Source organism: Hirundo rustica, chromosome 1 (assembly GCF_015227805.2).
Source record: "Hirundo rustica isolate bHirRus1 chromosome 1, bHirRus1.pri.v3, whole genome shotgun sequence".
NCBI lineage: Eukaryota > Metazoa > Chordata > Aves > Passeriformes > Hirundinidae > Hirundo > Hirundo rustica.
In genome coordinates this window covers 60513345-60538488 of record NC_053450.1, presented here as the reverse complement: position 1 = coordinate 60538488, position 25144 = coordinate 60513345, and the positions used below count along the sequence as shown (strand labels likewise).

Here is a 25144-nt window from a genome sequence, read left to right as displayed (position 1 = left end):
ATGTTATGTTTATGATTAATAATCTTACTAATTTCTTTAAAGATGAAATTGAACTCAAGTTTTCTTGCTTTCCCAGCTGTTTTCAGAGTTTGGCCTTTGGGTTTTTTAAAACACCTTTTCTAGATGTTTAGGAAATGTATCAGTCACTCTCATCAATTTTCTATACCTCATCTTCTTCCTTGAGACATTTCCAGAGACACACCCTTCTGTAAAATGTTGATCATCCTGGGTTCAACTTTTTCTTTTAGAGACTGGCTCATAGCTTGCTGCTTTTTTTTTTTTTTTTTTTTTTTTTTTTTTTTTTTTTTTTTAAGGATTCACAATCTATTATGAACATTTATTAGTAGCTAAAGAATTTCTAAATAGCAGGCACTTAAACTGTTCCTTACAACAGTATTCAGATTTTAATGTTTTTGGGCTTTCATATTCTGAAATAAGCGTTATGTTTCTCAAAATGCTCTGTTAAAAATAAGTAGAGAACTCTAGTTAATATAGAGTGAGATCATTCCTATGAGGCTTCTTGAATCAATTGCAGTAACTGTGAAATCCCAGTTCTGTTGCTTGGAATAGCTGTAAATCTTGGACATATCCCAGGAAAGCCCACACAAAAGGCACGTGAGAGAAAAACAAGAAATTACATGGAGTTTTCAGACAGTTCATTTTTTTTTTTTTTCCTTCTGTCCTGAAGTGATTTTGAAGTAACTCAGTGAGGAAATTAGTTTTTGAAGTATTTACTTAAATATTGCTTTTTATTTTACTTCCTCCCTGCCAGAACTTTTGGAATGCCTTTCAAAGGGGAGAAACAAGGAAAATAATGAATCTGAAAAGGCTGATCAAGTCAGAGATTTTTTTTTTTTTTTTAATATACAATGACTGAAGGTAAAATAGTAGGTTTTATATATTTTTTTTAAATATCAATTTTTTCTTGACATTTGAGCAGTTTTTGAACAACATATCAGCTGTACTAGGTTTGTTTTGGATGTTGGAAGGAAAAATGTTTTTTAAATCTGACCTTTTTTTGTATTTTGTTCCAACACTTGTAAAATTTCTAAGTGTGCAATTAAAATTCTTAGCATTTATTTTTTTAAACTTGGGAAAGTTTAAACATTTGGAAATGTTTAAATTCAGGTCTTTCCAGGTTGGTGAAGTTAACAGCTGAGGGGATCTAACTATTATGAGTAGAAAGTGAGAGGGAAAGGAAAATGAAATACAAACCAAGTTATATTTCTAAAATTAATTCAAGCATGTAGTGTATTTTTTTACACGTTTACCTGGTGCATTATCTTTGGCTTCTGCTAAAGAGTTGAAATCACTGGACCACAAGTGAAAATCTGTTTGTTCTTACCTTACTTCTTACTTGGAAGTCACAAAATGCAGGTAAAATGATGCAGTTGGACAATTCATAATTATCCTTGGAATTCAGATACTTACAAAAGAGGCTTGTCAGTGTGAGAGATCAGTACTACCAGACATATAAAACCATTCTGGCTGCATTTTTGAACCAGTTTTTCTGACTGATGTTGTGAATACATGAAATACCATGAAAAATAATGTAATGGACTAAATTAGAACGAGGACTCTTATAGTGCAGTAACAGCCATCTCAATGGCATATATTTTTTCTCCAAAGATTGGAAAAGTCCTGAAATACAGCTGTTGTGTTGTTGTCAGTGCCCTGCCAGTTTTTTTTGGGTTTTGTTTCTTTTCAGTTATAAATTGGGCTGGGATAGTTTCCAGATTAGAAGGCAGTTTTATTCTAGTTATTCAAGGGTCTTCTGGGGGACAGTGTACAGCTGCTTCATCTGTTCTGGGCATGATCTTGCTGAAGTGTGGTATGGTGGTAAAAGACCAGTCATGAGGTTTGTTCATCTTTGGACTTAAGGTGTTCAAACTGCCATAGTGAAATCGTAGTTTGCAACAGCGCAATAGCTTTGGAGCCCTAAGGACAGTTGTCCTGGAATTTTTGTCTATCATTGACTTCCCTAGATTTCCTTGATAGAGTTCAGATGGATAAACTGAAGTGAGGTAGGGTAGCTTCAGGCTGGTAATGCTGGTTGGATAAAGCCTAGACTCTTTTTTTTTTTTTTTTTTTTTTAATGCAGCAGTTCTGCAGATCCCAGTGACAGCTGTAACTGTCCTCTGCCCTTCAAATCTGTACCTACACCTGTGTCTCATCAACATATCCCCTTTATCCCCTTGCTTGTTATAATATATATATATATATATAAAAAAAACTTGTATTGGCTTCCTACAGTACCCACTCCCAGGAAGTATTCCTGCAGTTTGTGACAAATCCTTCAATTACTTAGACTTTCAGTTCTTCTCAGAAAAGACTCATCAGCTTCTGGGGGTGGCAGTTCCCTATCATGCACAATATTTTACAGTTAATAGCAAAGCATTGCTTTGTGATGTTGTCTAATGTATTGCAATGCTTTTCTGTTATCCTTCTCCAACATTGTTGTTTCCTGGATGTCAGCATTGCTCTTCTAAAACAGTCCTTAGTTAAACTCTCTTGTCAGATTTTTTTTAGTTCTCTGGATGAAAAGTAGTGTTGGAATATTATCTGACAGAATTTACAGTGATTAAAATAAAGTACTTGTCCCTTAGAGCATTAAGAAGGTACAGAAGAAATTATGGCAGATTTGTGCATGCACTGGGGCTTTGGTGTTTTTTTTGTGGAGGATAGCTGTACAAGTTTGTGTCCAGAAAGGACCTGTGATACTGAAAATTATGACAGCAAAGTCAGAAACCCAAATAAGTAAAATACCTGGCCTATGTTTCCAGTAGTTCTGTGGTACAAGATAAAATACTGATGAAACATTACAGAACAGTAGCTTTGGGGATTGGTGTGTGCCTTGGATATTTATCCATGAAGAATGATATATATATAATCATTGTAATAGGAAACTTTTGGACTCCTACTGTGTTGCATTTGTAATGCTTTGATAGTTCACACCATTCTAGAGAGCTAAAATTGGAGTAAAACTCATAATCCCATGAACTACTAAAATCCACTTTCAAGTTACACAGTGATCCCATTTTAATTTGTCCTTTCAGTGGAATGGTCACTGAATAATAGTCAGAAATTTGATTCCAGACATTTTCATCTCTACATTGCTTAGCTTAAAAGAAAAAAGCACAATGCCTGGAAGGCTGACTAATGAACAGCGGCAAACTCTTTTGAAAGTGATTGCCTGTTGTGCTTCACGTATTAACAAAATTGGTGATATGAGTAGAACCTTTCCACATTTCTTAAGTCAGCCTCGATGTTAATTCTCCTTTTATTTTTCTGAAGGTAGAAAGAAGACGGATTTTTTTTCCATGGTTGTTTCTTAGCTTAATATACATACTCAAATAATTGGGACTGACTTCAAGGAGAGCAATTGCAATTATCTTGTGCTTTGGCTCTTGTTGAGTTTTTTACTATTAGATTTTTTCCTGAAATGTTGGAAGTTACTGAAGGACTGCTTGCTGAAGTGCAGAACTTCTACAAATAGAAACTCCCTGGCTCGTATTTTGTGTTATCTTTTATCTGTGCCATTACTTTGCCCTGACTTGTTCCTGGAGAAGAGATGCACGTGAGTTTCTGCAGAGCTTTCAGCATAGTCTGAGTCAGTGCTGTTCACCTGGAAGTTAGGCAGTAATTTGGCTGTGGTCTTGTTCTTCAGAAAGATATTCTTGTCAAATGGGAAATAACCCGTAATAGGCTCACATGGAAAAATTGTTGCTTTATTGGAAATTGTAGTAGGTGCCTTTCAACTGAGTTCAGGGCTGTTGGTGTTGAAAAGCTAATCTTAAACTTTGGTTTAAAAGTAAGAGTGGGTTGTGAAATACTCCATTCTTCTCCTCCTCCAGTGGTAAAATACTCTATATGTGGTTTTGTTATTGGGTTTGGGGTTTTTTTGGTTGGTTGCTTCCCACTCCCCACCCCTCAATTCTAGCTCCTGAATGCCACAACCTTCTTTATTAATGAAAGCACTGTAGGAAGATATTTGGTTCCAACTGAAGGCTGAAATTATAGCCACAAGTAATAATTTTTGTGCCTCTAGAAAGAGTGAGAAAGAAGTAATGAAAACTACTTTGCAGCATAATTGGCCTTTTATTATAAATGGCTTGCATGTTTCATCCCTGTGAGTAATATTTTGTCCATTAGGCCTCAGTGTGGCCACAAACAGCACAAAGCAACAACAAAAGTATGCTCCTTGTCTTAATGGAGTCACGTGGTAAAGCACTGAGTAGCATCATATTCAGAATTCTTAACTGCAGTTTATATATTGCCATTAGGGACTGTGATTCTTTTCCCCTTACCTAATACATATTTGCAACTTCCCAGATCACTGTTCTGCCCCCGTGCACCTTGGTGAAAAGCAAGGCCTCATCGCTTTTATAATTTACTTTTAGGTATTGAAAATTTGATCCTAGGTGGTCCAAAGCTTTCTCCAGGCTGAGCAATCCCGGTGTGCTCAGCCTCTCCTCACAGGACGTGTGTTCCAGCTGACAGCTCTCCTTGTGACCTTCCTCTGAGCTTGCTCCTGTGGCCATTTCATAACGCGGATGCAGAAGCAAACCTGCTAGTGCAGGTCCCACAGAAGTGGATTGTGCACGGAGCAGAACAATTGCTGCCCTCAGTCCACTGGCTGTGCTTCAGATTCCAAAGCCTGGGAAGCTGTTCGCTCTCCTTGCTGCTGCCAGGGGGAGGCTGATTCCTGTCTTGCCAGGACCTCCAGCTTGTTTTCGGGGGAGCTGCTCCCCAGTAAGTTGGTCTTCAGGCTATGCTCTCATGACATTTTTGTTGGTCTTATCTAAGTTACTCTGAATGGCAACCCTGCCCTCCGGCGTGTCTTCTACACCTGTAAACGTAGTGTTTGCAGATTTGCTGCGTGCTCTGCCGGGTCGCTGTGAAAGAAATTAAACAGTATCGGGTTCCTAATCTATTCACTTTGTAACCATGGGCAGATTGTGAACCATTTGAGCCTAATGAGAGAGATGTTTGGGCTTTTTATCAGCTAGTGCTTTACCCATCCAAGCTGTAACTTGCAAAGTTGCCGTGGGAGAGATTTTTGAGTATTCCTAAAATCGAGGTGGGTGACACCACTGATCTCTCAGCCACAAATGCTGTCATTTTATGACAGAAGGCAATCATATTGGAGAGGCATGATTAAACCTCTGTAAATGCATCCTCGTGATTCCCAGTGACCATCATCTCCTTAATATGCCCAGAAATGACATCCAGGCAGGCAGGCCTATGTCTGAACATACTGTGGAACTAGATTAACAAACAATGAAAGTAGGCTGGACTGTGATATTTTCTTTCCTAGTGATCCCTCAGACTTGGTAACTGGTAACCTGTGCATAATCCCTCCCCTGCTCTTCTTTTCTGGGTGCCCAGCTGCTGTCCATCTGCAGGTGATGAGTGCATGCTGGTCACAGGATGGAGCACCTGCATCTTTGGGAATGTGGTGATGAATAAGCTGGGACTTCATGTGACCTGGGGTAACGAGTTGGTTAGGAACAGGATGTCGCTTCTGGAGTGATTCCTGCTCCCTCTGTGTGTGTGTGTGACGAATTTACAAGATAAGAAGGTGACAGCAAAAGTGACAGTAAGTTTAATAATTATTTTGGCTTGATCCAATGCATGTAAATGATTATATTGGTGATCATCTTAAAGCCAGTGGGCTTTGCCCTGGGTTTTCTTTTGTATTGATTTAGTTCCATTATCTTGTCATTAGCTTTACAGTAAAAGTAATGCACGTGCAGGTGTCAGGTTGTGTGAAAAATCTGTATTTGCCTTCTGATATGCATTTTAAGCTTCTTTTTTTGGTAGCCATTTGCTTTTGTTTTGTTCTGTTGTTACTGTTAATCTGCTTTTACAACTTCTGTGTGTTGTGGCTTTTTTCCTGCTAATCACAATTTTGATATTCCCTTATCACTCATAATTTTAGGTGGTCTTTAGAAAACACCATCACCTGTCAAGTGCAGTAAGATCCACAGTAAAACTGAGACTTGCTTGATTTGCACATAGTAAGAAGCAAAGAAATTTAACCTGACTGTATGATCCTGAATAGTGAGTTCACAATGACTTATTGGGGAGTTCAGTGTTTCTCAGATCTTATAATTAGCACTACTTGCCTTACTGGTTCAGATGCCTAATTTTCCAGCTTCTGTTACTGATGAACAGTTATTACTCTGCATAGTTCATCAGGTATCAAAATAATTTTGTCACATGATGGTAGTTGTCCTTAGTTTTGTCCTGTATAGAACCATACATTTAGATATTCATTTTTATTAACTGCATTATTTTTTAGGACCTGAGAAGCTCCTTCAGAGTAAGGTTTCAAATATATTTAACAAAGCATTTCTAAAGGAGCAGTAGCTGAACTGATTGTAGGAATTACATTCTACAATTTGGAAATGTTCTAATAACCATCTAATCAGCAGTGAAATAATCAGAAATACAGTATTCATAATATGTTGTGAATGGCAGGTAAAATTAATTCATTATTTTAATGCTTCCAATAGGGTTTAATTGCAGTAAGACTTTAATACTTTAGGAATAAGATCATAATAGTTGGCAAATCATTGTCAGTATTTTAACTCAATCTTACGTGTATTCCAGAATCATACTGGCATTTTCTAAACTGAGACTGAAAAATGCATGTAGGGGGAAAGTCATATGCTAAATGATTAATAGTAAATGGTACCTCTATGGTAAATTTTAGGTATCTGAGTTCTTACTTTTATCTATAATGCATGTCTCTCTGGTTTTATGCTTATTTGTGAAGTGTTAAATCACATTTTCCTCTTGTTCACTTTAGTAAATAGTTTATTTTTGCAAATAAAAGATTAACTTGCAAATACAGTATTTGTAGAATATTACATTTTGAAATGGACACATGAATAAATGTATTTCACAATCAGCTAGCTCTGTACTTTAACCTGGGAGGAATAACCATGGCTTTGGAAAGAAGGCAGTTAAGTAATTTCATAATCATTCATGCATTACAGCAATAATACTGGCACACACAAGCATAAAAACTAGTTTTGCAGTGTCTTCCTGATACAAATAAATGCAGCTATCTTCAGTTGGCTTTCTTGTATAGGAAAAGACCACCTAAATAACTAAGATAAATTAAAGCAAAGTTTTACAACATTAAGGTTTGTTGGCACACTGATTTGAAATAGATAATAAACAGATAAAAAAGTTATTCTGTATATGTCCTTTCATGGTATTGAGTCATTTTGTGATTTTTTTTTTTTTTTAATTGATTGAGGGAAGCATTGACTTTGAGTAAGTTATTCTTATTTGTATTTTGTGTGGAGGCAAGAAATTATGGTTCAGACTGAGGAGAATGCTGAGTAGCATTGTGGTGGGACATACATAGTGAGTTTTTGGCCAAGAGAGAAGATCTACTTCTGCTTGAAAATTCTGTATTTCCAATATAAAGTAAGGCAGGTTGTGGGGGTGGAGCATGAAAAAAACTCTTTTGTGAAAAATTATATATTCTGGACGTATGGACAATTTTCAATGGGCAGATGGTAAGCAAGTGATGGGCAAGATAATTGCATTGCCAGAGTGTTATGATGTGAAATGAGCAAAATAGTAATCAGTACCAAAATGATGAGGTGCCTTTGTTTCTGTGATGTTGTGCCACCTCTTGCACATCAACTTGTGCGTGTTCCAGTCCCGCTGGACCTGGCATCACTGTGCATCTTATTCTGTTATCATCTGCCTACACCTTTTCTCCATGTGGGATTTGAGAGAGAATTTGTGGTATAATCTGCAATCCTCTTCTGTTTTAGCAGACCACCAATACCTGGTGATATTTTAAGTGCTTTAGGACTGGCTATTTGTGCTATGTAGATGGCAAGATAAGGGAAACTTCTGTGTATGACTAATTGAATATGAGAGTGAAAAAAGTGTTTACATGCAATTATGTTAAAAAACCCCCCAAAACAGTTCTGGTGATAATTGCTTTCCACTTTGCTTAGCTTCAAACCTAGAGTGTGGAGTGCTTTTAGCTTGTGTTTTTAAACATACTTGCTAGATGCTGTGAAGCCTGTGGTTTTGGGGGTGGAGCTGTGTGCTTTTCTGAGTGAATGGGGAAAACACCTTTTTTTTTTTTTTTTTTTTACTTCCCTAGCATTGCTGTATTTTTGTTTTGGAAATTTGCATTAATTTTAGCAGATGCTCAAATACCAATAGATACTTACCTATAAACAGTAATGCATTAGTGTTACTGGATGAACCAAAGAAGGTAATGAGGAAAACAGTAGCATTAGCTTAGTAAAGCCAGGTTTGGTCATTCAGAATTATTTTAAGGTTTTAAAATGCCACAGACTAAATATTAGGGACCACACAGTGGGGCAATGTTGAAATAAAGAAGGGATTATTCGTTTGGGAGTGAAGGACTCTAGCTGTAATATCTCAAACTTATCATAACTGTTAACTTAAGTAGCTGAATTCTCACTTTAAAATGTATTATAAATCAGATAAAACCTATTGGTATAACTTAATTGCTCCCAATTCAATAAAATCTGGTTTAAGTATGATGCTATGTTAAATAAAAAGCCCATTGCTTTCACTCATAGCTAACTCTTGTGAGTGTTAAATGACAGGTTTTGATTCAGGTATTGTAACCTGTATTAATGACTGTATTTATGCCATGAGTAGTTGTTGTTTGAAAGTGCTGTAGGTGAATTAAGAGTTGGATGGTAGTAGCTAGGTGGAGGTATTGTTTGAAGTAAGAAGTAAAGGATTTGGCCAAACCAGCACCTAGGTATCTCTTTTCTGGAAGGTTTTAACTCTCTTAAGGAGTGGAATGAGAAGCACTTTTATGGACTGAGTCAATGACAAGATGCACAAACAAATTGCTGGAAGAGTTTGTTGTATAGTTTGTTCTATTCATATGTGACATGAAGTTTCAGTCACAGACTGGAAATATTACTCATTATTGCATTTCCATGGAGGAGTGCTTACTGCAGTGTTCAAGGAGGGGATTTTAAGTACTGTTTTGGAGTATGGTCTTAGGGAAATGTTATGAAAAGAGCAGTCAATTTGTAAATGGCTTGGCAGATAGGGGTGAAAGAGACTTGAAGAGCCTTGTATGAGGTCCTTGTCTATCTAGTTTGTAGCCAATGAGCAAAGGCTCCTGAAAGTCAGTATCCATCCGAACAAAGTGTGTTTCACTGCTGTTGTGGCTCCTGGAGCTGTGGGCACAGAGGTGGACTCTGTGTGTCTCACAAGTGTTTCCTGAGGGCCACTGCTCACAAACTTGCAGGGGAGCTGGCTAGCCAAGACCCCGCTGTGCTGTGGTTGGGATGGAGATCAGCTCCAGCTCTTTCCCAAAGGGTTTGGACCTGTGTTTCCTGCTGCAAGGAGCAGGCTGCCAAGGTAGAGGCTGTTGAGCAGGAGTCATGTTCCATTTCTCCAGCAAATGTGTGTCTGGGTGCAGAGAGAGTTACAGCTCTCCCATACTTACACTGATCTCTGACAGGATAAAGAGGATGAGCTCAGAGTGGGGAATAAAGCCTGTTTGTCTAGTATCCTACATGCCAGTGAAATCCAGCTGGCTAAGAGCTATCCTATTTCATTTCTGTTCCCCCTTTCCACGATATTGCTGGTTTTGCGGCCTTATTTTGTTTGGGGCTTTGATTATTTTATCCTTTTTTACAGTCAGTTGTCAGTGTATGAACAGATTCAGAAAAAGGTAGGCTCTCTCTGCCCCTCCCCTGCTTCCCACCCCGGTGCTCCAGGTACACTGTTCAGAAACATGGATTGAAATATTCCCAGGCTAAAGGAGTGGCCTGTGATATTTGGGGCTGCCCTGCCATGGTAAGAACAACGCCATTCGTGCAGTCCCTGAAATACAGTGGTCACACTCTTTTCTTTCTTCAACACAGCTAGGCTTTCTACACTAGGCAGTGTTTTTCTCCTCCTCCAACACTCATTTAGCTTTGCTTTACTTAGGCTTGACAGGTCATGAGCTTTTAGTCTTATCTCTGTCTAATAGGTTCCTGTTGCTCCCCTCATCTTCGCATCTGTTCTAGTAAAAAATTCATGTTGTTAAGATACGGCTGACCAGAATTGTACCTTGTATTGAGCTGATGTTATGCTAGTGGCTTCTGTGATGACTTTAATTCTTCCCTGTCTTAGCTGGAAATATTCCCTCATGATACAATGTAGGTCTGTTTGTCTGTCTTTTTTTTTTTTTTTTTTTTTTAATGTATTTTTCCCCGTGCCAGATCACATTGGTGACTCACAGTTATCCTGTGATCAAGCCAGACTGATCTTTCCCTTCAGTATCATCTAAAACAATCCCTGGTTCCCCACATCCTGTGTGAGTGTGCTAATCACAAGCTTATTATCTCATGGTATGGGTGACCTTCTTCTATAGCTGCTTAGAGAAAAAAAAAAAAAAAAAAAAAGGTGGGGGGTGGGTTGTTGCAGTGTTTTCCGCTCTGTCTTGTGATAATCTTGAGCCTGATAGTTCACATTTTCTGTGTTTGAGACAAAGTTGGCTGAATGAGGACCTAGGATGTCAGAGAAATAACCTCGTTGTATATTGACGGGGTTCTGGTGTAAAATCATGTGAAGCTGCTTGGCTGTGTCATCGTGGCTGGAGCGTTACTTTGTGTGACTGATGGCAGAACTTGAAAGCCATGAAGCATTTGTAGAATAAGAAAGGAGGTGTGTGTTGTGATTACAAACCCTGGCATTATGTAGTAGCTGAGAATGGGTTTTCAGAATTACAACTCTGGATTTAATTTCCTGATGTCTGCCAAAGCTTCTCAAGTGGGCTGTAAGTTTTTTTATGTATTGTCCTTAACTTATCTCTGCCTGTGCTCTATATCTGTAATATGGGAGAAAGGTTTATCTTCTGGTCATGTGTTTTGTCTACTTATGTTGCAAGACCTTTAGGGAAGGAACTTCCTTGCTATCTTTGTATGCTGTCTGGAAAACCCCTCTTGGCTGGAAGCTGTGGACCCTGTCACAGATGATGGCATTTGCAACGTTTTCTTTTTTTTTTTTAAATTTAGTTAACAATAAAATAGCTTACAAGTGAAACTTGTTCAAGAACAAGATATTCTTCTGATGGGCGCTGAAAATATTATATACAAGCTTACTTTTAATCATAGAATGGATTTGAGATAAATTTTGGTAATCATGATTGAAAGCAAATACACTGCTAGTCTCCTTATTGAAACATATTTTCTCACTCCATTATTTTGATATGTTGCCAGATTTTGTAATTTTCTTTTGTACACTGATAAATGGTGAACTGCATTTGAAAACCGTGCTGAAAAAATGAGTATATGGCCTGTCACAGGCTTTTGTCTTCCTTTTAACATGGAATAAACAATCATGGTTTTTGTTTTAATGAAAGAAGGGGAGATAATGGTCTTGTGTAAATTTAGAACATTCTCATGTTCAAATGGAAATTTTCCCTTGTGTCTGTCATTGTTCTCTTCAGTAGTTATTCAGTAATGACAGTTTCTATATTGGCTTTCAATGTATCCCTGATAAAGATTGGGAAAACAACATTAGTACATGACATTTAAGATTTAGATCAAATGAGACAATGTCCAAGTACGAGCCACGAGTTCTTGAAAGCATATTTAAAGAAGCACACAAGTACAATAATTATGTCAGGGTGATGTTTCTCATGCAGATTTCAGTTGCTGTTACTCATTAATTATTTAAAATTCCAAATGCAACAACTCACAGCTTAGTGACTGTAACCTGCCGAGCCTCTGACCTAAACAATTAAAGCCGAAACATCTGGATTAAAATTCCGTTTGAGGAGAAAATAAATTGATTTATTTATTTCACAGCTATACAGTTATCCTTAGCAAAAAACTAATTTTGCTTTCTCTCCTCAGAAGGGAAAGCAAATCAGTGTGTCATCACCAGGGAAAATCCCAAACTGGGGTCATAGTATCTGTGCTTCCAGATAATAATTTATGAGCCCAGAAAAATTGCTTCTCTACAGCTTTCTGAAATACTTTGTTCTTAAATTTATTTATTGATTTCTGAGAAGAGGAGATTATAAATCTTTACTTAAGCTTCATGAGGTGTCACTTGCAACTTGCGTAGCAAACCATTTCTGAGTGGACAAATGTCTTGTTAGTGTTAATGGACTCTGGATAATAAATTTGAGGAGGCTGCCACATGACCTTTGAACATTCTTGCATGTCTTCAGTGTGCTTACAAATTAAAATACTGAGGACTGAGTCTTCATCAAGTTACTTTAAAAAGTACTTTAGGTGCAAGATTTCATGTATGAATGCTCAGACAATAAGGCCAGGCAAAAGAAGGCAAAAAGAAGTGAGAAACACAATGCACACAAAGAGAAAAATACAGGCATAGAGCTAAGGATGCATTTTTTCCATGTCAGAGAAGAAAAATTGGATTTTGTGCCTCTCTGGCGGTGTGTTTATGGGAAGGAAGGCAGGGACATGACTGTAGAGAAGTAGATTGGGCCAAAGGGAGTCAACTTGGAGTATGGTGAAAGTCAGTTCCTTTCGCAATATCAATATTTATGCCAAATGTTACAGAGGAGAATCTACAGGAAATCCATCTGTTGGCTGATATGTTTGCAGTATAGATAACATTTATGAAATCAGGGGAGAGAGAGTGAGATCAGGGAGAGATTGAGATACTTTTTTTTTTTTTTTTTTTTTTTTTTTTTTTTTTTTTTTTTTAATTGAGGAGGATATAGTGATTCAGTGTTATCTCACAGCACAGTTAATGCTGTCTGAAGGGGGTGAATCATCTCCTTGTCCCATCTGTCAGTCTGTTGAATATGAGAAGAGCAGGCATACAGTGCCTTTAATTCATGTGTGTTTAGAAGTGCAGGTGTGCACTTTATCACCATTCTCTACAAAGTGTTAATGAAATACTGATCATCAAAGTGCCTGTGCCTTCTCTGGGAAGCTTAGGTAACCTACCTCACTTTGAAAGGGAGAATATACTGCTCAACATTTGGAGAGGGCTGGTTTTTCTAAGCAGAGAACGGGAAAAAAAAAAGTGAGTTATCAAATATATCACAGTTTATTCTCTTGGCATTTTTTAATTTTTATTTCAAAATAGGTGCTAGGTCTTGTCTGTTTTCAGAGTATCTTAATATCAGAAACTGAAAATTTTCAAGTAACAAATAATTACAATTTTCTGTATCATTTCTCAGTTGCCTTTTTGTTTTGTTTTGGTTTTTTCCCCCTCTGGTACTGGTAAGATTATTACTTTGGCCTGGAATTCTCCATGATTTGAATATGAATTTGTTCTTTTTTTCGTTCTCCTGGTTAATACTTTACTTGGGTTATATATTCTTGTGCGGTGTTTCCTATTTTTCAATACTACTTAGGAATATAGGACAAACGTCTTTTAGTTGTTGACTCACTGAGGCCGAATGTTGAGGTTCACAGCTGTGGGGGTGTATTCATAAAGGAAATATGGTACTTTAGAAGCCGTGATGGTGGAAAGCACTGATCTTCGGAGTCTACTGCATATCTTATATAGAATGAGGCTATGATATGTCTCTGTTCTTAGTCTTTATACCTTTCTCTCTCTCTTTTTTTTTCTTTTCTCTCTTTTTTTTTTTTTTTTTTTTTTAATGAGATGATTTATTTTACTGTAGTATCAATTTATTTTTTTTTTTTGTCTCTGGAGCACATAGATGCTGAAAAAAATAACTGATGAATATGTGTCTGATCCTTTTCAGAAAGCTGGGAAAAATTGTTCCTAGCTCCAAGGTGTTGTATGCCATGAAGACCTAAACATATATTAAAAAGAAAATAATAACACCCAGCCTATTTTGTTTTGGTGCTCTGCGTAAAAGACAGCATGTTGCAAATTAAGTGAACCTGTTCATATTAGTGACTGAGATAAAAACAGACAAGTCTTAGTTTTGTAGGAGAGCGCAATTTTCCTTTTGATATTTACATTCAGGGGAGGTATATGTGTGGCCCTCTCTGTTCTCTGGACTGGGAGTAGCTGAGAGGCACAAATATCTCAGCAAAGCCATAGAGTACTTACAAGGAAATCCACGTTTAGTCGAGACCCAGTTGTAGGTACATTGCTGGAAGGGATGGAGCTCGAACGTGCTGGGTGTGTCTGTACCTTGCCCCAGGCCTTTGGGGTCCTACCTGGCTCCCTCCTCAGATGCACTGGAGGTGATTAAGGAGATTTCCTTATGACCCTGCAGGTGGATTGGCACAGAGTTCACAGGGCTTTGCTAATCTTAGTGTTTTGAAGACAAACAGTAAACATGTGGCTAATACCAAATGATTGTGGTCATCGATGACTTCTGTTTGTGTAAAGGAGTGTAGGTACCAACATGTGCTACATGACCTTAGGGGAGCGTTTTTCCATTTGGGAAGGAGAAATGTCCTGTTGAGAAATTTGTTTCAAGATTACATCTTTTCTTTTTCTTAATGGTTGGGGCAGGGCTGATGGTGTTCTAGCAAGGAGAGCCGAGTGGGTTGAAGGAAGAAAGGAGAGAAAAGCAAGAGAAGCCTAAGCTACAGAAAATAGGTATATGTGGCTTAGCAATTGCATTGTAATTTCATGTTGTCTAGATTCTGTTGTCTAGAATCAAGTTTGGACTACACTCAGTGTGCTGAAGTGAGATTCCTGGAAATCACATGCTTTTATAAAAAATAATGTACAATATCCTTCTCGTTGGCAATAGAGGAAAATGATAATCAAAGCAGTCAGAAAACATCTTAAACCTTGGGTCCTGCTTACCCTATGGCAATTCTAGGAAATAGTTTGCAACAACGTTTTTTCATAGAATATATTCTCTCTCAGTGTTGTAGCCCTTCTCATGTGCCATAGTGTTGCAGAAAATTTTAGAGAAAATTAAATAAATTAGCTATTCTTTGAAATGACACACGAATAAATTACTGAGCAACTGTGCTAGCACTGGGGAGTACTTGCTCAGGTAAATAGTGTTTCAGGTCTTGGCCAATCCCTCAGGGGGGTGGTTTTCTAGGCCTAGTGTCCTTGCTAAGGTACATGCAGTTATCTGTAGATATGGAAATTGCTGTAATATCTAGATAGGTCAGGACTGTGATATGCAAGGCGCTGTACAAGCATGATTAAATACATCTGTAAGTATTAAACTCCCGTTGACTTCTCTGATTTATAGGCTATGGTTGCCGCTGAAGTCTTGGTTTTGATAATTCATGATGGAAATATGTCTGGAATAATATGTTTTCCTTTCAGAGAAATATAATTGTGCAAGTCAAAAGTGAAATAAAGTTTGATTTAGGAAGTATTTTGCTCTTTTGCAATAATGAAAAATTAAATCCGCGTTAAATAACAATGAAACTTGTAAGGGATTTAAGCCACTATATTTTATGAAGTAATTTAACTGTTGAATTAAGAGGGCAGGATTGCTGGGGAGCAGTTTGTCCATGAGGCAGGTCACTTTTGTCACATGGTTGCTCACATCTGTCTGTGAAGCATCTGACTGTGGCTGCTGATGGATTTAGCTGCAGGTCACTCATTCGTGCCTGCTGGAGGTTTTCTTTCTTGGTGAGTTGGAATATTAGGTTACCACGATGAGGGAATTCTGAAGAGTCAGATGAGGCATGCCCAGTGTCTCAGTCTTGTTTTGAAAGATGAAGTGAAAGGCTTCCTTGCCTTTGTTTATCACACTGAGAGACTAACAAATCCACTCAGAGATTTCCATCTAGCTGGCAGCCCCTGCTGTGCGATGTGTCAGCTTGCTTCCCAGGAAGCTATGTAACCAGGATCTGACACTACCAAAAACAAACAAAAAAACAAACTAACACCAAAAAAAAAAAACCAAACACCCCCCCCCCCACCAACCAACCAAACAAAAACCCCCAAAACCCAAAAACCAACCAACCCAAAATTGGGAAAAAAACCCTGCAAAAACTTGGGCAAATTTGTAATGAAGAGTTTATATCAGGGGGCTACCAGAATTAAAGAACTTGCATGTTTCTTAAAATAAATTTCACTTTTTTTTTCCTAATAAGATCTGTATATAGGAGTAAAGCGTCATATTTACTTGGATAAGAATAAGTATGAATTTAGCAGGAAGTTTTAAGTAAATTCCTCAAATGTTTTTGTATTCTGTGGTTACCCTTCCCATGCGTGAGTAAGGTTAGGAGCACTTGCAGCTCTGCACTATTACCCAACATCAGTCTGGGATGAATACATATTCCTAGACAAGGTAGTAATTATGTTCTGATACTTGTAAATAGGTAAGTCCTTGCATACCTTTATTATTATGTGTAGTTCTGTTGAGTCATAATTAACTTGTGGGAAGAGGTAAGATCGTATCTAACAATCCATTTTCAGCATCGTGTGATGCACATTCAGTAGTTTATGCTTTTTAATTTGAAGTAACCATTAATGTTCAATAAAAGTGCTCCATGTGGATTGGCTTTTACAGACTGTTTTGACTCCTGAATTACAATATAACTTATTTAAAGTCTGATGACTACATGGGTGAACTTTTTTCAGGCTCCTGTGAGTGAGAAAATGCTATTTTGCGGCTAAAACTGCATCACCTGCAGAAAGTAATGCCATTGCATTTCTTGTTATATTTAGAAGGTTTGGAGAAGTGTTTTTCTGCCTTTCAGTGAAAATTGTAAATCATAAGCTTCTTTATAGGACAGTGGGTGTGTATGAGAAGATGATTAGAACCACTTGTTTAGCTGCACATATCGACAGGCAGATGAGATTGGGCTAAAAAAACGCTGCAATGATATATGTTTCTAACCCCTACATTATGCCGACGTAAGTGTATTTTTATAGGTATGTTGTGTGGAACAGAGTTTTTCCATCTCTTTTTTTTTTTATTTTGAGTGTTGGAAGTAGAAGTTTTTCACCTTGGGTAAGGCACTGGCATTTCTGTAGTTGTTGCTAGTTGTAATATGGGTTCGTGTTCTGAAGAAAGTGGGAAAGCTGCTTGGTCTAGGCTTCCATCCGGTTCTCTGTTAGACTGACTCTGTAAGAAGGTGACTTGATGGGAGGAGACACTCCATTCCATTTCCCCAGGCAAAATCCCTCGGCTGTTTTTGGAATTACTCAAAGCAGCCGGCACAGGTGGAATTACTGCTGTATCAGTCATGGATTGGGAAGTGCCAGGTCATGGCAGCAGAGCTGATTCAGCTCAGCAGGTGGTTGTGGCAAAGTGCTGAGGCAGCCGGACGGTTCTGCTGGTGGCACCTGCAGCGGTGGTTCACAACTTCCTGCCCCAATTCACTCACTTCACCCTAAAGAGCTTTTAGGTAGCAGAAGTGTTTTCAGCTTTTAGTCCTGTTAAATCAGTTTACTCTTGTGGCCTTTAATTTTCTGAGCCTCTCAGATGGTTTTAGTGTGAACCAGCAACTCTTGGTAGGGAGTTTTACAGGGGAGCTGCTGATGTGACTCCGTTCACTGCAGGCATGCAGTGTCCAATCTCATTTGTGACTCAAGCTCATGAGCAAAATTTGTCATCTCAGAGGATTTACAAAACTTGCAGGGTTTCACTACGAAGGTTTCTGGCAAATGCTGTTGAGGTCATAAGCTCCATCTCATGTGCAGGCCTGTTTTGACAGCTTACTGTCAGGTGTGATTCATGTGAGATTCAATGAAGGTATTGCATTTCCACAGTGCTTCTGTTTCTTCATTGCTTGGAGCACCGTGACTGTTCCTATGGCTGTTCATCAGTGCTGAATCATTCATGGATTCCTCTGCAAAGAAGAGTTGTTCAGTGGATGGACACTATTAGGAAGTGTAAGAAGCTGTTTCTTCACTTCATACAGAGCTGCTTAGTCTGGCAACCTGTACATTATGAAGGGGACTAAAAAGAAAATATGAATCTTTTTCCAGCTGAGATGTTTGGAATAGTTGGCTGCAAGTTCCTACAAAGATTGTAAAGTGAGTTGGAGTCAGTGACTCAACTGAAGTCAGTGACTCAGCTCATTGCACGAAGATTGGCGCAGGTAGAAACTGTGCAGTAAGGTCTCCCTGCAGACAGTAAGAACAAAAGTGTTTAAGTCTGTGTTGCAGGGTGTACTTTCATCCTCAAGTGGAAACCACCTGTGTGCTCAGTTTTTAGTCAAGTAAGGCAGATTTCTGCTTGAGGCTGAAGTGAAAAATTAAGTCTTTGTTGCTATAAAAGTTTTTAATATTTACAGGTTTTGATGTATGTATGGTTTTGCTTCCTACTTAGATATCTGCAGAACAGTTGGCACTATACAGTTTCTTTCATAATTCATGTCAGATTCTTGGAAGCCTTTCTTTGCCAAAGGCTTACTTAGAATTCTCTGTTTAATAGGTAGCATGAAGAAATCTGTAATGTTTAGGATACCCTTGCTAGTGGCAGGTTGCTTTTGTCCCTTTGGCTGAAAAGTAGTTTTATTGCTATGTGAGGAATTAATACAGGAGTTACCTGTAGCTAACTTCTCTTCAATTCAAGCATCTGCATTCATTTATGCATGAAAAAAAAAAAAAAGATAAAATCTAGTTGTGAGTGTTTTATGGGTACAAGGTGGTTGTCCCTCCAGCGTTACTCAGAAGACCGGCGGGAGGCTAAGGGGAGGCAGGAGGACAGGATCACAGATCTACTCTGCAAGTGTCATGTTGGCTTCATCATCTGTGTACTTAGACATATGTATGTTATAGACCGGTTTTGATTGTTAATTTTTTGATAAATGAGTGGAAGGATAACACATAGAACATTTGCCTTTATATTCTGCCATAGACGTCTCTTAGAGTTTTGTATTCCACTCTGGTTTCCTCATGTTGGGAAGCAGGTGATGAGGAACGAGCTGCTGCTCATAATTTGTGGAGCAAAGGCCAGTTTGAGGAAGTTTGGGTCTGAAACTCAGTGTGAATGAATTTATTTGTATTTTTCCTTGAAAAATTTTAGAACATTAAATGTGTGTGAATTGGTTGTGCTGATCTCACAGTTGGAAAGTACAGGGTCTTTTTTTAATCTTGTATGCAGTAGATAGTGCTGGTATGAAAAGACATTTGTTTCCAATTTAGCAGTAAATTTTATCTTGAGTGCATTTACTGAGTTTGGATTTTTTTTTTTTAATTTTTATTTTGTGAGACCTTGGAAATGGATTTTTGTGAGGAATTGTTTAATTGGACACAGTGATAACAGGGAACTTAGGGCAGATTGAATTCAGTGAATTGCCAAATGAGCACTGTAGACCCTCGAAATTTGAAATTTATCACTGGGGGTTGGGTGGGCTGGTGAAGTGTGTGTGTAAATAAATCTATCAGTCTCTCCAAAAGCTGAAGTAGAGATAAAAAATGAGATGGATTACTTATGACTGTCCATCACAGATGTGTACTTTGTCAAAAGCAAAGTTTCTGTCTTTAGAATCCTTTTATATGCTGTGTGCAGCTGGGGTTATAACAGTATATGAATTTATATAGCCTATTGCTGTACTTCATGCATGTAATTTTAAGTTTCATGACTTCAGATGCTGTGATGCACTGCATTCAGATCATGTCAAGGCAGCAGCTGTAAGGTCCTATACAGACACCTGCTTCTCTGACAAGAAATATGTGGCACAACCATGAGCATGATCTAGAAGCTGAAGTTTGAGTCTTGTGGTTTAACCTACATAAGCTCCGTTCGAGCTGTGATACAACTGGATGAGCCAGAAAAATACAAAGAGACAGCTGGCATTGCTTTCTTAAGTGCTCCTCATGAAAGAGGGAGCTGTAAGCAACTTGCATGTTCTAACCTCCACAGCAAATTGTTAGCAGTTAGTGTGGTGCTTTTTTCACTAATTGCTGTTTATATGATGGTAAATGTGAATTCAAAAGAACTTACTTAAACTTATATGGAAGTTTATAGTTACAAGTTATTTGTTATGTACTAAACTGTTTGTTGTTAAAAACATAGTATCAAAAGACGGCCTCTACCTAATTTCTAATCTAGTTTTGGTTTATGTGCAAATTTCAAAAAGAAAATTTTATTTTTTTCCTTCTCTTTTATGTATTTTTTTTTTAATAGAAGTAGGAAAGCTTTCTGATATTGCTTAAACATGCAAAACACGCCAGATAAGCATGGGGTTTTTTTCCTTAGGATCTTTCACAGATCTTACCATGGATTGTAAAAATTCTCCTTGTGTGTGAGGAATTTGTTATGTGTCAGAGTAAAAATTATTTTGTATTTATTTACAAATGTATTGGTTTCAAAAAATGTTGTTTTGTTTTTATCTTTTCAGAATTTGAAGTTTGGTGATCCAACATGGGGAACCATGCAGGAAAACGAGAGCACAGCGCTGAGAAGTCAACCAAGGTGAGTATAGAAAATTGAAGAGAAATTGGGAAATATGTGTTCTGTGAAATACAGGGGACAGTATTTTTAGTTGTTTACCAGATCACTGTTATCATTACTGTTTTGTAGTTTACACTGTAAAATTACCACATTTTTGAAGGAGTGTCCTATGAGATGTGGCCAGATGAAGAGTTTGTTGTGCTGGATTTAGTGAGAGATGGGATGTTCAGTCCATAGCTGATAATAATCTTCTCAATCATGGTGGAAATGAATGAAAGGGACTTAGAATGATGATATTGCAGAATGTTTTTAAGAGTCAGTGAGCAGAGATATGTTCTCTGTGTTGACAGTTTTTTCATTTGGGAAATAAAATTGGCTTCATCCATAAGTAAGACACTATGAAGAAATAGGTAAAATAAGAGGATTTCAAGGGACAGGATTGTCAATCCAAGTAGATACAGCTTTAAAAATCTCCTCCCTAGGATAAAAAAAAATAATAAAAAAAAAGAGAACTGTCGAAATGTTAAATAAAAGTTAGTATTTGATTCCTAAGCATCTGCTGACACTGTTGTGTATTCTGCGCATAATGTGGTATTCTGTTTGCCTTGTGATAATATCTTGTTTATTTGTTTTCTGTGTTATACTGGAAGAGATTTCACACTTCTTAAACCAGAACATCTTTCTATATATATTTATACGTTAAAAAAAAAAGAAACCAAAAAACCCCTCTGCTTGTTGCTAGCTGTTGCTATCTTCCGTCCACACATTCTCATCCAAAAATAACAGTTTACAGTCTAAGCCCACACTGTATAAAGCTGTTGCCCTTTGCATTGGGCATAGGATGTAAACAGATAGCTCTGGGCTTTATCTGGAGCAATGTGGGTATTTTGCTTTGCTGTGGCAGATAAGCAGCTATCCCCAAAGAGTGTACAAACCAGAATTCAGTTCCTTGCTGTCTCCTTTCGGAAAGTGCATAGTCATACTGGAAGGAATAGGGAGAAAGCAGCAGGGACAGAGGACAGCTGGCTGCATACGGTTTTGTTTTGTGTTGATGCAGTATTTTGCAAAACGCTTTTGTGGCCCAGAGTTTCGATTTGAGTACAAACAATAACATGAATCCCGAGTTGCTGTCTTGTGGTGGCTGGTCTTGCAGAACTTGCCCTTTAGAAAACTGGGTTGTGCAGCAAAGTCAAATGCACCGAACAGATACATTTATCCAAATATTTTGATCCTTTCTGAGTAAGCATGTGAGAGCCTGGAGGTGTGATACATAAAGTTTACAGAGCTTGATGGGCTGCAGTGCCCCGAATACCTCCTACTTTGGTCTTTGAGGATAAAATTTTGTTCAAAGAAAACACGTTGTATCTTCTCTCCTGCTGTGGGATCGCATGTGTTTGGTGCATCTGGATGGCAGGCGGGTGAATTGTGGGGCACTTCTGGCTTCAAAAAGCTAAAAATTCTTCAAATAGTAACAGCCTGTGCAAGAGGTGCAAATTCTGTGGGGGTTAGCGAGAGTCAGGTCACCATGAGTCTGCACTTGATATACAGGACAGAACTACATGGAAATGGATTGCTGCGATTCTTTAAAATTCCTTCTTTTTCCTGATCGGGTCATGGAGAATACTTGACTCTGCAATCAAAATAAAATTTGCTTACCAAAATTGTTTTGTGAAGCAGGAACTTAACTACTGTAGTAATATTTTCTGCCCTTCACTCATCCTCCTAGAGGGTCAAAAAACCAAACCACCAAATGCCTAAACTTTCAGATTGGCAGTGCTTGATCAAAATCTCCCTTCATGCACAGAAATGTGCAGGATCTCCCTTTATCTAAAACAGTAATCATGCCACAGGAAATTACAAGGCCAGAGATGTAAAATCAGGAAATGCATGGTTAGGGCGCTACTGTGGATTCCCTATAGTTGTCATTCTTTATTCAGTTCTTTCAGACAGCATTAAATTACTTAGTGGTTGCATTAGCCAAACCATTTTTTTCTCTCCTTTTTTCAAAGTCAAATGAGGGTTTTTTGTTGTTGTTCAGTGCTGCTGTAGATTAGAACTGTTTTCCCACTAATCTTCTAGACCTTCTGAAGGCTTGCAGAGACTTCAGTGGCAATGCTGAACTGCCTCTCCTCACTCGTAGTAATAGAACTGCAACAAAGAGGTGAACATCTCACCAAGGGTCTTTCTAAATTTCATTACTTTCACTCTCTGGGCTGTTTACTGTAAGTCCTTTCCCAAAACTGTAGGTCTGAAGGAAAAACATGGTTTTAGGCAGCTTCTTTGAACATTTGAGGTCAGACTTACAGCCACTGTACTGCTCCTGGACTAGTAGATCATTTTTCCACAGAGCTATTTTATGTGTAGTGACATTAAAGAGACCAACTGCAGCAATCGCTGTTCTTGGTTGTCCAGTAAAAGTCCTTTAATCCAGCAATTACTATCAGGTTGGTTTGGTGGTTTTTTGAGTTGACATCTAGCATCACTTTACTTTTAGTAAATTTGTGTATTTGAATTACAGAATTATAAATGGACTTCTGGAAAGCAATTACTTCATGAAATGTCTAAGGTGACACTAGCATGCTTTCAAATTAGGAAATTTACAGAAGACATTAAGATGGCTTCCCATGCTGTGACACTTCCTTCAAAATATTGTTCTCCTCTTGATATATAAATATGGCAAGCTAGAGTGATTATTCAATAAATAATGAGATAGCGTGAAATTGAGTGAATGCTTTGAAAAATATTTGACCTAAATAATGTGGAGGAGTACTTACAAAACCCTTCTGTTTTACTCACAGCAATAGCGTACACCACCTCATTTCTGTGGGATTTCTTTCTTCTATGTTTAATGGATCTGCATTTTTTAGAGTTTTGTAAGATACAAAAAAATTCCTCAATGAACCCAGCATTTTATCTTTTTACTTTGAGTGATACTAGGCTGCATCTGCTAAATGCATTAGTAAATGCTGAAGTATTTGTTTTGTTTACTTTTTTCTTAGTGTTAATACTTGAGTTTGAACTTAACATAAATATATCTAAGAACAACAATAACAAAAAGAATGGGCTGTCCTGAGCTTCTTGCCCTGAGTTTCTTTAACTTCTCACAGAGCTAAATGTAGAGGAGTAAAAAGAATAGACAGTGGAGTTTTACTGGTTCAGCATTCTAGTTGGTGTGTGCTGATTTGTCATCATTATGCTACAAAGTGCCACAATCTCTTTTGCAAAGACTAAAGCTGCCTGTGTTACAACAGCACAGTCCTCTGCTTCTCCTCATTCGAGAATTCTGCGCAGCACATTATTGCCATCCCAAAATATTTGAATTTTCTTGCTGTTTGTCAAAACTGGCTCTTAATGTCATTGATTGTTCAGGAAGAGGGGTTTGGGAGGAAGGTTTCTGGCATTGTCCAGTTACTCCACAACAACTTCCAAACACACCTGGTCCAAGTGGCTGGGTTTCCATGGTCACATAGGAGTGTGGGGAGCTGGAAACCAAGCCTGTGACCTATAACAAAAGATCAAAAAGCACTGCATTGCCGTGCCAAGGGATTGCTCAAGAAATTTATACAGGCTTGGGACATGTTGGATTATGGGAAATGCTGGATTACCTACCTAGTTTGTGTCCTTTATGTAATTGGGGTGTGCTGTAAAGAAACAGCAAGGAACCAAACCCAATTGCCACTTCTGGTACCCAGCTCTGAAAAGCCTTGGGAAATGTAATTGCAGGCCAAAACTGGAAACAGACATAATGGCTAATAGGCATTCAGTCTGCAATGTAATGTTTTCTTTGAACTAAAAATAATCATTTAATAATGACCAAGTCTTCCTGGGTAATGAACTTGTGACAAATCTGGCCTGTAATTGCCCTGTGTTATGTACCTAGATTCTATAATGTGTTTTGCAGTGGTTGATTTGATATAACTTTAATAAACTGACTGGTTCTCAGTGTTTAAGGAGAGCTCAGTGTAACTTGTTCAAGCTAAATTGCTTCAGTGAGCATGTTATCAGTAAATCTGATGGTTTCTGTACTGCTTTAGAGGAGATCCTATTTTCTCTCTTTTTCTCCCCCCGTTGCCTGGCTAATGTTGTGAAATTTGCACCCTGTCTAGGGCCGCAGTCTGGTAACACTGACAGAAAATTTTCTGTCTCTTCATGGTGAAAGGGAGTTGAAATTCCTAAGGTGACTGGCACATGATGGTAGTTGAACTGTTCATCTCATATATGCGCATTGATCTGCAAGCATAAAAGCTTTCACTACCTCTCATGGCTTAGGCTGTTTACAGACCCGAGCTGTATGTGTGGTTTTTGCCAGGTGCTTCCTCTTGGTATGCATCATAAATTATCAAAAAAGGAAAAAAAACCCAACCAGATGAAATACTATTTACTTGCCTAGTTAATTGCTCTGAAGTGTTATCTTCATAAGATGAAAGTTTATTACTTTTTAGAACCTGCAGTTTTAGAGATACGTGACATACAGATTATATGGATTTTGAAGTCTGGGTTATACTTTTCTGTAAAAAAGTAAACAAAAAGTCATATTACCATACAAAATTAATCACGAAGGCTTTTCGCTTTTCTCCCCTAGCAAAGTTGTATAGTACTGTTTTTATTTGCCAGTGTAACTGTGTGTTTTCTCAGAGTTTCACTCTTTCCTGTAAAGCAGTAAAGAGCCCAGGAACTCTTACGGTATATTCTTTGCAAATTGATGGATTGATGAAAACGCTCCCCCTTGAGCCAGTATGTTTTCTGAAGGCAAGTGAAAAGGAGAAAAAAACTTTGAAATGTTGAGAGCACCATTGTTTTCTGTGAGAGATTTGATGAGCATTTTCACCAGTCAGTTTTACAAGTTAGATTTGCTCTGTGGAATCCTTATGACCAACCAGTGTGTGC

General features: G+C 38.0%; 1 protein-coding gene across 5 annotated transcripts in view; it reads left to right on the top strand.

The window, feature by feature from the left end:
• The window catches only part of MBP (myelin basic protein), a 107952-nt gene that overhangs the window by 4662 nt on the left and 78146 nt on the right, over nucleotides 1-25144 (top strand). For 3 of the 5 annotated variants that reach the window (XM_040057680.2, XM_040057697.1, XM_040057689.1), the window contains exon 2: nucleotides 20205-20278. In XM_040057680.2, the coding sequence (XP_039913614.1) occupies nucleotides 20228-20278 (51 nt within the window). In that variant the 5' untranslated portion in view covers nucleotides 20205-20227. Of the gene's footprint in view, nucleotides 1-20202; nucleotides 20279-25144 lie in introns of those variants that run through there. The other 2 variants (XM_058419790.1, XM_040057717.2) reach the window with 1 other exon arrangement.